This window comes from Anabrus simplex, chromosome 5 (assembly GCF_040414725.1).
Source record: "Anabrus simplex isolate iqAnaSimp1 chromosome 5, ASM4041472v1, whole genome shotgun sequence".
Classification (NCBI taxonomy): Eukaryota; Metazoa; Arthropoda; class Insecta; order Orthoptera; family Tettigoniidae; genus Anabrus; species Anabrus simplex.
In genome coordinates, this window is record NC_090269.1 from 210,709,513 (window position 1) to 210,723,580 (window position 14,068).

Here is a 14,068-nt window from a genome sequence, read left to right on the forward strand (position 1 = left end):
GACTGATTACGTCATCTTCGCTGCACTTCGCTGTGCCTGTGCGCTGTGTAACCACGTGACATTATGTTTCTAGAACTCACTGGCTTGTAGCCTGCGTTCTTTTTCTGGAATCTTCCTTTCTACTATATATTGCTCTCTCCGCCTTTCCACCGTTGAATCGGGCTTCGTGGCGGAGTGGTGGACCACACACTAAAACAGTGCTTATTGTAATCATGTCAATTTCATCTGGACTCTATCTACAGCGACTCGGTGAGCAAGAATTATAATATTTATCTGCATTTGGACTCAAAACTTTCATTCGGGCTATTGCCTCCTGTAATACTTTCTTCTGTCGAGTGGTTATGCTTCCCTTTAAAAACTCATAACTTTGACTGCTTCTATTCACGCACTGCGCTACGGACGATTGTAAATTATTTTCAGATATCATCCTAGATCTATGCTATTACTAAACTTCAGCAATACCCGGTGAAGAAAATCCTTTCCCCGTCCTAATACTCATCCTACTTCCCGTCCCCCTCCCTTTCATGCTTTTTCTCTTTCAGGGTTCTGTTTCGATGTATATTGTACACTTCCAATTTGTTCAACAGGCTTTCCTTTTATGTACCATTGGATAATTATTTGTAAATGTGGCACACCGTTTGGATTTTTTCTACTTGCAATTATTTATCTTGTTGTTAAATTATGGTTGATAAATATACATTCTACTTCGCATTGTTATTTTGGTGATCTTCTATTGGCCTAGTTTCTTTCTTACTGCGCGATTTTTCTTGATTTATACAACTCCTCATCATCATTTATTATTATTATTATTGTTCCGAGGTATCTGTGGAACAGCAGAGGTGCAAGAAGGTGCTGGTGGGAATAGGTCTCAACTTACGAAATTAAAGTTAATTTAAAACTTTAACAAAGGTTATATTTTCTTTTCAAGATAAATAAATAAATAACAGAAAGAACAGGTACCAAGTAGCAGATCAACAAATTAAGAAAGTACAATTACAATTTGTTACTGGATTTGGGCTTCGAGCCCCAGACTCGCAATCCTTGAGCTATAAGCCCAAGTTTACCTATACACAAGGTTCAACAAAGGGGCAGAAAACCCCAAACATGCCAAGGAGCACTTGCTCCCAATTACCCAGTAAAGCCTCCTCGAGGCACACAGAAAATCCACTTTTAAGAAAGAGCAAACCCGCTCTCAAAGATCAAGCCTATTCAAAGGCCACACCAAACTCCACCTTCCATCTGCCCTCCAGGCACACAAGAACAGGGGTTATAATACCCAATCTACTGAGGCCTATTAAGTAAAGAAACAGGTCAATTACATGGCCCAAAATTCTGAGTTGAATGGAGGCGTAACTTGCACTCCTAATACATTTTAAAAACCTATTTGGCACTAGGCCGCTTATGCAAGGGCTAATCCCATACTACGGAAGTGACACGATAAGAAAACTTATTTACATTACGAAGGGAGGAAAAATATGGAAATGAAAACGTAGTCACCTCCTAACAATATGAGTGGGAGCTCGAGAGGGTTAGGCACTCTCTATCCCAATTGATAGTTAAAAAGCCAAAATTTTACTAAATGTTTATTACATTTCAAGGATAGGTTACATGAAAAAAGTTTCGAACCTGCCCCGAGGGTTAAACTGCTGAGCTAGCAAGAAATAAAGTTATTAGCGGCCATTACCTTGTGGATGAACTGCTGCCCGAAGAAAGAGGCGCTTCCCGCCCCCTGCTACATAATCACACTAGGAGAGATGTTATTGAAGTGGCCCCGAGACCTAAAAATCAGCAGTTTATATACCCTCGTGGAAAATTCGAGACGTTTCATGAATGATTACAACCCGCCCACAAAATTTTATTGGGTAACAGCAAAAACTAATACACCAGACGAAGAAGAAACACGTTATTGGTGGACAATTAATTACAGAAATTCCTCATTGGTCAAATTCAAAACTGGAGGAAAGAGAAGGGTTATACTGCCAACCCAAACAATGACTGAAAGAAATTTAACAAAGAACAAACTTATGAATACCAAATTTCTTCAAAAAAGAAAGTTCCTTCACTTCGCACTAGGGTGCACAATTGTAGTTCTTAAGTAGTGCCATCTAGAAGAGAATGTTCACACTTCTTACTACAGAGAAAACAAAAACAAATCGAAATCGACATAGTTCAGAACACTTCAAAATTTACAGTAAAGACATCTTCTGAGAAACCCTAGAATTAATGTGGTTGTTAAAGTTCAGGCTTTCTCCAGTAGAGGAGTTTCAACTGGCGCAATGTTTGAATTAGCGGCGACGAGGTGTACCGCCCGGTACAATTATTATTCTAGTACGCTGAGCTCTCTACTCTATCGCCATATATCTTTGCATATTCCTCTGCGTACTTCTGATTATTTATCGTTACTTGTACTTTTGTCTAAACACGCTACCACCCCGACTGTTATGGTAGCGCTATATTATAGTATGATAGCAGAGGTCCTCCCTCACTACAACTGGAGGTTGCCTGTGTAGCGTATTGGCGTATCTACAATTGAAAAGACGTTACACACATTGAGTTATTATTATTATTATTGTTATTATTTATTTATTTATTTATTTATTTATTTATTTATTTATTTATTTATTTATTTATTTATTTATTTATTTCCGCAAAGAGATGCGCTAACGTTTTGGTGGAATATTTTTGGAGAACATAGTAACTCAGTTCCTTTTCGATTAAAGTGCTCGTAAAACAGCCTGGCGTATTTTAACGTTCTATTTTATTAGGCTAAGCGGCTGCTTACCCGATTTTATAAAGGTGTGTTCGGTTTATCTGGAAGGACGTAGATTCGATTCCCTGTGAGGAAGAAAAAGAGTAGAAACGAGATTTCCACTTCTGGAGAGGTTTATATATTTTTTAAATTACAATTTGCTTTACGTCGCACCGACACAGCTAGGTCTTATGGAGACGATGCGATAGGAAAGCATAGGAGTGGGAAGGAAGTGGCCGTGGCCTTAAGTTACAGCCTCAGCATTTGCCTGGTGTGAAAATGGGAAACCATGCAAAACCATCTTCAGGGCTGCCGACAGTGGGGTTCGAACCCACTATCTCCCGGATGCAAGCTCACAGCTGCGAGGGCCTAATCACACGGCCAACTCGCCCGGTCTTCTGGAGAGGCATGTAGCCCTAAGAATCACTCAACATACATAAGAAAATTAGCAACCAGTATTCCATTTAAGAGTCGAGGTTACAGATAGTAAACCCCAGATCTTCCACTACTCTATAGGCCTTGATGGCCTGTAGGAAGATGGTTGTGATTGTGTTTATGTTATTATTTTGATGAACTGTGTTCTGAATACTGTATACTGAGCATCAATCAATGCTAGTTATGAATTAATTACAGCTTATGCATACTAATAAACTATTCTCAGTCTCTATTTCATCATATTCTTTTGAATTGTATGCGTCGCCTTTTCATCTAGAGGTTTAGGTTATCATATTCATCACTATACTGAACATGTGAAGTATTACGGTGATGTCTGTCTTGAGTTGTCCGTCTCCTTGGCTGAATGGTCAGCGTAGTGGAATTCGGCTCAGAGATTCCCACAGAAATACGTAACGATCAAATATTTCCCTCCACATACGGTTGGCTCACGAAGGGCATCTGGTCGTAAAAAGCAAAAGCAACTTTGATCACACCTGTGACTAGACCAGGTAATGCGAGGAACGGAAAAAAGAGAACAAATAGTCGTTTTTACTTCCCACTAACTACTTTCACGGTTTTCGGAGACGCTGAGGTGCTGGAATTTTGTCCCGCAGGAGTTCTTTCAAGTGCCAGTAAATATACCGACATGAGCATGACGTATCTGAGCACCTTCAAATACCACCGGACTGAGCCAGAATTGAACCTGCCAAATTAGGTCAGAAGGCCAGCGCCTCAACCGTCTGAGTGACTCAGCCCGGCAAAGAAAAGATATATACTGTAAGTCTCCGTTCTGGGTTCCTTGCAATTTACTTTTTTGTGTTAAGGACGAAGCCATATTTTCCAGTGTCGACTTCGTTACTGTAACTTTAAAGCTGTTCGATCTGTAGAAAACACTAATTATAATACATAAAGCACTTTAACATAGAATATCTGTAAAAATGTACACACTATTAAATATAGAATGAAATGTTTCGTTCTACAAGAACATCTTAAAATTCTATCAACTCACTTCAAATCATGCGTATATACACAATATTGTTCACGTTGCGTAAACTTGTCAATAATCGAGAGTTGGTGATATTATGAACACGTAGTAACAAATTATAATTGTAGTAGTATTCAATAGTCACCTTATTAACGTATAGAAATGTTCAGTGTTTTCAACTTGACAGTCAGGAAGCAGTTGTTGAAGGTGACGGACTGTTCATTAGCAGCTTAGATAAGTACAGAAACTACTCATTCCAAGGGCACGGCGGGACTGTCTGGTCCGCTCTGCCTATATTTATGTGGCCAAGCACCATCATAGGATGAGTCTATACAACTAAATTACATTCCAGGGGCAAGAGATGTAATGAGGTAGAAAGTAATTCAGTGGATGATAAGAACGTCTCAGATGGATTTTTTTACCAGCAATGAAGACCAGGATATTAACTGTTTTATTCTGAGTTAATTCAAGAGATCAACTACGGATTTTTATACGAACTTTTTAATGCTTCCTCAACAATAATACAAATAGCCTACAACAACTATAAATGCTATTTAGATAAGCATTAGTAAGAAAACTTTTTAGTGTGTTCGTGTCACAATATTATTTTACGATTGTAACTATTTATGTTTTTAACGTAAGTTGATATTAATAGATCTTAGAATACGTGGTATTTTGTTTTGAGATGTCAAGTTCGCTGATGAAGAGAGTGGGCTAGCTCTCGAAAGATGTACGAGTAATAATTATGTAAACTCACGAATTTTATAATAAACTAGCCGATGTACCCGTGCTTCGCTACGAAATTCTACATTTTTGTTGTTGCTATTTTGCTTTACATCGCATCGACACAGATAGTTCTTATGGCGACGATGGGACAGGAAAGGCCTAGGAATGGGAAGGAAGTGGCCGTGGCCTTAATTGAGGTACAGCCCCAGCATTTGCCTGGTGTGAAAATGGGAAACCACTGAAAACCATCTTCAGGGCTGCCGACAGTAGGGTTCGAACCCACTATCTCGCGGACGAGAGCTCACAGCTGCACGCTCCTAACCGCACGGCCAACTCGCCCGGTATTCTACATTGTATACAGAATTCTAAATGAAGTAGTGTACAAGTTGTGAATAAGATTTTATTAAATTACATAGAGAAACATGACGGGAAGATCGTCATACGTCGTTTCTCACGTGAAGACCGTTTTAGGGAGTTTTCATTGTATTGGAAGACCCTCTTACTGCCAGTCACAATCTAGTTGGGGAGTTTTCATTATGATGGCAGGTCCCCTTGTCTATTGCCAGTCGCAACTGAGTGGGAAGGTTACATTATAATGACATAGCGATAATAATTAGAGAGTCAACAGAATCGAAGAAGAGAACAAAAGAAGCCAACCCACGAAGGTTAATTCCAACTAAATACCCGGAATACTATGATGAACCAGCGAGTCGTACACCAGTAGTTATTATACCATGTGTGAACCAGAGGAATGGCATAACACACATTAAAAAATGTTGCCCAACTCCCCCAATTAGTTCCCGCCAATATTTAGGCAGGTTGTTCTGCTTGGGTAGCTAACTCCCTTAGCTTATGCGGCACGCTGCAATAATGCCATTTATCGGGCATGAACGGCAGCAGAAGAGACAAAGCATATCATAACAAACATTAGGCAATGTAATATTATTGTTGATCAATTTTATGGGCTATCGATATTGTAGGACTTCATATTTAGTTTTCTTCCCACTTTCTGATATCAGGGCATCCAATATGAACGGAGTCCTTGTTCCTCCTTTCATGGCCGACCTCCTCTTGTCTTATTCTTCAAGCGATCATTCCTTCACGACCTTTTTCTCATTTCGATAGTCATCTTCACAATTGCTCTTGTTGATGTGGTGCGATGACTACGCGGCATTTAACCTTAAGACGGTCACGACAGAAACCACCACCATCGCCAGTAAACACTGTTGAACAATATATCCATGTTAGCGATGCTCGGTGTTGATATAGGCCAGGGCCTTTCAAGGTGCATGCACCAGTGCATTGCGCTGTACATGGTACAAAAGACGACTTCGCTTGGTTGACCAGAGTGCAGACCGCTCGCCTCAATGGGTTGTCTCTCTCTTTCCCCACGCCTGTCTCGCTCGCTCCGCCTGTCTCCCTCTTCCTCACTTGCTTCGTAGCGCTCCAAATCCGAGCCGAGTTGAGCCGAGCTTAGCCGAGTCGCCCCAAGACGACGCGCTGGTCCGAGCCGAGCCGAGTGGGACCGATGCACTGTGCACAGTACCTCTGCGCCTCAGCTTGCACGCGTGAGATTTTGGGCGTTTGAGAGGCCCTGATGTAGGCTAAGCAACAAAAATATGAGTTCATCTGAGAATTAAACTACCATTTCATCCATTTATAGCCTAAACTGTAGTGCCTTATTCCCGACTTTACAAGCCGATTTTCATTAAATTCTGTCGAGGCATTGTCTCGTAGCTCAGCGTTGATTTGGACTACGCAACAAAAGTATAATTCATGAATATCTCGGTTATCCTAGCCGGTACGGCAAAACTGTATAAGACAAAAATGATCGGTAATTGTATTTTCTATAACTATGGTCATGATACATTTATCGATAGAACCACTAATAGCATAGATGTTTGAGAATTACATGTTATGTTTCCCCTAAACTACCATTTCACCCAGAGAGATTAAATCTATTATAGCCTAGATTGTAGTGTCTTATACTCCGACTTTACATACCGATTTTCATTAAATTCTGTTCAGCCATTTTCTCGTGATGCGCGTACATACATACAGACCGATAGACAGACAGACAGGACGGATAATATTAAAAAATGAATTTCTTTCTTACTGTGGATACGATCGATATACAGAAATAACTTTTTTTTAAAAAAATCTGTGCAATGTACAGACAAAACTCTTGTTTTGTATATATAGATATTGTCAGGGCATAACTAGCCGTGGTATGTGAAAATATTGTTCGGACGTCATAAAACGAACTAGATGCGATGGCTGTGGTTGTTTTTATAAGATGAAAAACCGTGTTGTCATTACCTCTTATCGATTACAGAGACGATGAAGAAGACTATCGAGATGAGAAGAAAACATTAAGGTACAATCACTCGAAGAATGAGGGAAAAGGGAATCACAAAAAAAAAAAAAAAAAAAAAAAAAAAGAGGGTTGGATGTCAGGCCTCGAATGCGTTTAATATGAATGTACCGGGAAAAAAAAAAGAAACTGTGATAGCCTACAGTTTGCTGTCAACAGTGTCATTACACTGACTAACTGTTGTTAGCTGAGGTGTGATTTTTCTCTGCTGCTGCCGCCACACATCTCCGCTAGATGGCATAACTTACGCAATTACACGAAAATGACAGTTGAATGTCGTATGTTCTTGTCTACATCGCATAATCGGGTTCATGCTAGGATCGGTTACGGCGCCAAAACACCACAAAAACCTAGCATATCAATGTCCAACCCACCTTACTTCCATCTATCACCTGCAAGATGCCGTTCATACATATTCCTACTTTTGGTTGTCCTTGCTTCGATGTGGCTTCGGCGTAAAAGTAGCCACAGCCGGACCATGGTCCGTCAGCCCTGGACTTCGACCGGCCGATCAACCGAGCAGAGGACCGGTGGCACGGGTCTACCGTGGTTCTACACCATTGCATTCGGGACACGGGGAGGGACTGGTTCCCACCGTCGGCTGTTCTGAGATTGGTTTTCCGTGGTGTTCCATTCTCCTACACTAAGGTGAATATCGGGGCATTTGCCAGTATAGGCCACGGCCGTCAACTTCACCGACATAAATCTCCTTGGCCTGAGAGAAGGCATCTCCTTCTAAGAGGCCCGCCGTACCTCTTCAGGGTACGAAATGAAAACAGTTTTAGTAGTAGAGGCAGTTAGTGTGGTTAGTGTGTTCGGTCTTTGCAGGGCTTTTCTAGATAAAGGTCCTGGTTGATTATGGTAATAATAATACTAATAATAATGATAACTGCTTTACTTTTACGATTTCTGGAGACGCCGAGGTGCCGGAATTTAGTGCCGCAGAAGGTCTTTTATATGCCAGTAAATCTACCGACACGTGGCTGACGTAGTTTAGCACCTTCAAATACCACCGGACAGAGCCAGGATCGAACCTGCCAAGTTGGGGTCAGAAGGCCAGCGCCTCAACCGTCTGAGCTACTCAGCCCGGCGTTTGATTGTAATGTTGACAGTATCAGCCTAACGCACTTGCAATAGAAATCTGTGTGGCTCTAAACTTCTCTACCATCTCAGTAGTTCGGCTCGTGTCAGCGCGTGAATTTTTCTGCCTTTTCCCCTTTAGAATTAGTCCCATCCGACTTTTACCATCTTATTCATCACACAAGAAAAGCCGCTGTTGGAAACAACAAAACACGTTTCTTGTAGGCTTCTCCTGTAGCCGTACCTTGCATCGGAAAGGACATTAATGTACTCTTTTTAATACGGTTCGATTTTCTTGGCTACCTATCTCGCCGCAAGACACTTCCACACTTGATGCTTCATTTCTACTACAATGGTGTGAATGCCAGGAGAGCGGAGCTATCATGCGCAGTGTTCTGATGTCGTGTGGCCTCCGCAGATGCCTGGTGCAAGTCTTTCGAGTTGACGCCGTATAGGTGACCTGCGCGTCTATGAGGATGGGGTCCTCCCTATGATGAATTCTAATGATGAAGTCGGCGCACACACACCCAGCCCTCGAGCCATCGGAATTAACCGCTGAAGTTAAAATCCCCGGACCGGCCGGGAATAGAACTCTGGACCCCTGGACCCATGGCTAGAACGCTAACCATTTAGCCATGGAGCGTTCTGTTGTTGGTTTTCTTTAAACGTGTCACCAGAAATTGTTAACAACCCTACGAAAGTAGTAGAATTAGAGGCAACAGAGTATGATGTTCTATGCTGATCGTCATATGGAGGAACAAGTGTAACAGAGACAACAGAGTATGATGTACTGTGCTGATCGTCATATGGAGGAACAAGTGTAACAGAGACTAACAATTGAACTCACTTGCCTATTCGTTACCTTACCCTCTCTCTCCACCACCACACTCTGTGTCATGCACTGCTTGCTATCCAATACTGGGTATCACGTCCACCTCCGCAGTACAACTGTTAATGCTATTAGATGTCGTTCTTGGAAGTCCAGGTTCAGTTCCCGGTACCGCCAGATATGTAAGAGTAGCAGGATAAGTGGTGTAAGGTACAGTACATACAATTCAGCCCCCACCGTTGGGGTGTACCTGAGTTGTATCACTTCGAGGAATACGAGAACCGAGCAAGTGGCCGCGTGGTTTGGGTCACGTAGTTATCACCTTGCATTCGGGATATAGTGGGTTCGAACCTCACTGTCGGTAGGTCTGAGGATGGTTTTCCATGATTTCGCATTTTCATGCCAGGTAAATGCTGGGGCTGTACCTAAATTAAGACCACGGCCGCTTCCTTTCCACTCCTATCCCTTCCCTATCCCATTGCCCATTAGATATCTGTGTTGGTGCGACCTAAAAAAAAAACAAAAAACAAAAAAAAAACAAAAAAAAACAAAAACGAATTTACTTAACGTTCGGCTCCATGGCAATTACGGGCTGGGTCGAAGGATTTTAATAGTAAATTGTTAATATCCTTGGTTCGGAAAGCGTTTGTACTATTCCAAACTTTCCTGCAATCCACACACTACACACAATATTACCCTCCACCAGAATAACCCTCAGTTTTCCATGCATACAAGACTCCGCCCTCTCTTGCCTGAGGGTCCGACTACCTTACAAGAGCTTTATCACACTAGCAACGCCGACATGAAATTATCACCAGGCGTCGTTTCGAGTACGCACCGTCTGAGCTCCAAAGTCATTACGATTTTAAATTTCAATTAGGCCTGTATGATGAATTTGTCCGCCTCCGTAGCGCAACGGTAAGCATTATTAGCTGCCGTCCTCGGGGGCCCGGGTTCGATTCCCGGTACTGCCAGACATTTAGGAATGCAGGAGGGCTGGTATGTGGTTAAAAAGGTACATGCAGTTCACCTCCATTGGGGGTGTACCGGATAAGAACTGCGCCACTTCAGGATGAGGATAAGATTTACATTGTATGATGAATTTAACAGCAGTAAGCTCCCTACCCTGATTCCGGCCAAATGCCAGGTCAAGTAATGAAGGCTTAATTAGCGTGCCGGCTGGCGAAGCCTGGCAAATACGTGACGAATGATTTTGTGACTGGAATGGAATTGACAGAGGAGAATTCTTCTTCTTTTGCTACCGCTTTCTTCCCCACACCTGTGCGGTCGCGGGTGCCAAATGCGTCGCACATGTGGATTTGTCGCTGTTTCACGGCCGGATACCCTTCCTGACACCAATCCCATTGCGTGTTTCTGTGGTGGTTGGTAGTGTAGTGTGTTGTTTGAATATGATGAGGAGAATGTTGGGACTGACATATATACCCAGTCCCCGAGCCAGCAGAATTAATCAGAAGCGATTAAAATCCCCGTCCCAGCCGGGAATCGAACCCGAGGAGAATATTGTTCAGTAATTATCCAGCACAAATTTCACAAGTCACTGAAATTAGAAGTGAGCTTGTTAGGCTAGCTGAATGTTCAGTGTTGTGACCTTCCGGTTCATAGGGCTCCGGGTTCGATACTCTGCGTCTGGTAAATTCCTCTGGCTCCCGGGCTGAGTGTACGTGTTCGTTTTAATACACACCTTCATTTACATACAAAACATCACACTAACGACCACCAGAGAAGCACGCAATAGTGTTGGCGTCAGGAAAGGCACCTGGCTGTAAAACTGATCTTAATCCACGTCCAGAGCTGATCTCACGTAATTGGGAAAAGCGAAGATGGAGAAGAATCACTGAGGTTAGAATCGGAGACAGGTGAAACCGAACCAATTGGCCGCTCGGTTCGAGTCGGAACTAGTTGCGAGTTAGCATTCAGGAGATGGTGGGTTCAAACCTCACCAACGGCAGCCCTGGAGATAGTTTTCCGAGGTTTCACACCAGGTAAATGCTGTAGATCTATCTTAGTTAAGGTCACGGCCACTACCTTTTCAATCTTAGGTCTTTCCTATCTTTCCGTCGCTGCAAACCCTCAATGTGCTAGAGGGACGTTGTGTATGTTGAGTGCTCAGCCCCAAGGCTGGTTTCGACTTCAACAGCCCCGCCATCAGCCGTCATAAGTGGCCCAGGCGTCACTGAAGAGGCGTACTAGGGAAAAGAAGAGCGAGGTAGTTTCCCGTTGCATTCCTCACTGAGCCAGAAGTTGCTAGTACATATCAGTCTGCCAAGTCCACTGAAATGCATGCACCAGCCGACCCTATGAGCAACATTTTCACATCATTCATAGCAGGGACTGGCTGAATGAGGAATGGTATTACTAGTATCGCTCATATCTCAGTCATTTTCATTTTGTCAAAGTCGAGGATGAGACTGAGACAGATCAGCGAAAGTAACGAAATTGTTCTAGCCCACACCAGAAGACACAGCGCACTGTAAACACTACGTCTTGCCGTCCGGCTCTGTGGCTAAATGGTTAGCGTGCTGACCTTTGGTCACAGGGGTCCCGAGTTCGATTCCCGGCAAGGTCGGGAATTTTAATCACCCTTGGTTAATTTCGCTGGCATAGGGGCTGGCGGTGTGTCTCGTCTTCAAAATCATTTCATCCTTATCACGACGCGCAGGTCGCCTAGGGGAGTCAAATCAAAAGACCTGCACCCGGCGAGCCGAACTTGTCCTCGGACACTCCCGGCACTAAAAGCCATACGCCATTTCACTACGTCTTGCCAGCAAAGGTATAGAGCGACTTTAAACCACAAAAAAGAAAGTCAAAACTGTGGCGAAAGATGAACGTTTAAACAGTCTGAGTCACTAAGGGGCCGAGGAATCTAACAATAGGAATGTCCTTTTTTTTTCATTCTTCGACTGACATTCGATAGCTGTCATAGCAAATGGATTTATGTCGACACTTCAGCAGTGAGATTAGGCCTACCAGACTTTGTGATTTAGACGGACAGCTGGTCTTTCAGTAGAAGTACAAAAAGAGACTCTTCATAAAGGCCAGTCGTAAGCATTATTTTCCTTTTTGCACTGCAAGTGATGATATAGCGGCACTGCGCAAGAACTGCGAGCTACTTAAAAAGTACCGGCAGTAATTGTATAATATGCGTGCAAAAGGAAAAGGTCATACCGTCATGTAATGTCATCTTCAGTGTCAACAACAAAGCTTGACACCATTCGTTACACGGGGAGATACGTGTTTCTAAGTGTTTCTTGTCTTCAGGGCATTAAACTTTCACCAGAGGGAAAGAATCAACAGGCCATGCGTTGTATAGAACGATCACTCACCCCAGGCGACAACTATAATTGACCTACATACCTCTTATGTATCCCCACACTCCACTCAAATAAAATTAGTCCATTGAAATATACATGGTACATAATAAACAAGGGATGTAAAAAAGGGTTGTTTTTATTATCCTCGATAGCATGGGTGCCAACCCCCAAGTCTGTCACACTGATGATAGACGCAAGCTACTATAAAATAAGAGGATGTCATTGTGATGAATGGTGACGTTACAAGAACGAAATAACATATTAAAAATTATTTTCCAAAACATTTCATTCGTGGTAAATTGAAGAGTAGAATATTATTCACAGCATTAACATTCCTTTGGTTGGCAGCCACGTTTAATCCTTCGTCAAACAGTGGTTAGTCTTCAGATTTTACCAAAATTAAAAACCTCAGTTTGAAGAATTTCTTCAAACAAATTGGAATATTGATATTAGTGTCCGTATCTCTAAGACTAAAACCTATTTATTTACTCCCCAGAAGGTATTCATAACCTCTCTGTGTTAAATTTATTACAATCACTGCACGTTCAGGACAATTGCTAGCCATATATTAAAACAAGATACAGCACAATGTATTATGTAAAATATGCATCACTCCTTACCTGACGTTTTGATATCATCGTTGTTGAATACCAACCACAAGGAGAAGAATTTATCCACAGCAAGACTCGCAGTGAGCTCTCCATCTATGCCTGAAGTATCCGGCAACCTCTGAGAGGCAAACACCAGAAACCTTCCCGCCGCAGCGGCGAACAGAACAGCAACAAACAGACGTACACACATCGCGCTAGACACCCAGTAGAGGACTGAATTCTTGATACTCACGGCTCGTATATACACGCCATTCCTCGCTTCTCCATACACACACTCAGCGTTACCAGCGCTGCCATGCGGATAGCTAGAGCAACAACAATCGATTTCTTTTCACGCATGTGAGATCTGGGAAGAAAAGGCGCGAAACGACAGCGCGGGTGGAGAGAAAAGAAATGTAGACGCCAATTTGTCGTTTTGAGATGAGGTGGTGAAACAGATGGGCCTTCGATACTAGGAACACAAAATATTCTCTTAATGTCTACAAATCGAGGATAAATCTTTTCAGGTACCTGATATAAAAAGGCTAAAACTCTACCTGAGGGAGATCTTCAGTACGATCATACATTCTTCATACCATCGCATGATAATTACAATACCATCATCAGTGGCGGCTGCTCGCAATTAGAATGTAAGAGCTGCAAATCTAACAGAGGGTAGGTCTTCTTCTTCTTCTTAATCTGTTTACCCTCCAGGGTTGGTTTTTCCCTCGGACTCAGCGAGAGATCCCACCTCTACCACCTCAAGCGCAGTGTCCTGGAGCACGAGACTTTCGGTCGGGGATACAACTGGAGTGAATGACCAGTACCTCGCCCAGGCGGCCTTGTCGGGGGATGGGAAGATTGGAAGGGATAGACAAGGAGGAGGGAAGGAAGCGGCCGTGACCTTAAGTTAGGTACCATTCCAGCATTTGCCTGGAGGAGAAGTGGGAAACCACGGAAAAGCACTT

The 14,068-nt window shown here is 42.8% G+C and overlaps 1 protein-coding gene across 1 annotated transcript in view; it reads right to left on the bottom strand.

Annotated features, from left to right (window-relative positions):
• Positions 1-13,380, bottom strand: part of LOC136873921 (periostin) — a 176,913-nt gene extending 163,533 nt beyond the window's left edge. The window contains exon 1 of the mRNA XM_067147273.2: positions 13,131-13,380. Within this exon, the coding sequence (XP_067003374.1) occupies positions 13,131-13,311 (181 nt within the window). The 5' untranslated portion in view covers positions 13,312-13,380. The remainder of the gene's footprint in view (positions 1-13,130) is intronic.
• Positions 13,381-14,068: the final 688 nt, after the last annotated feature.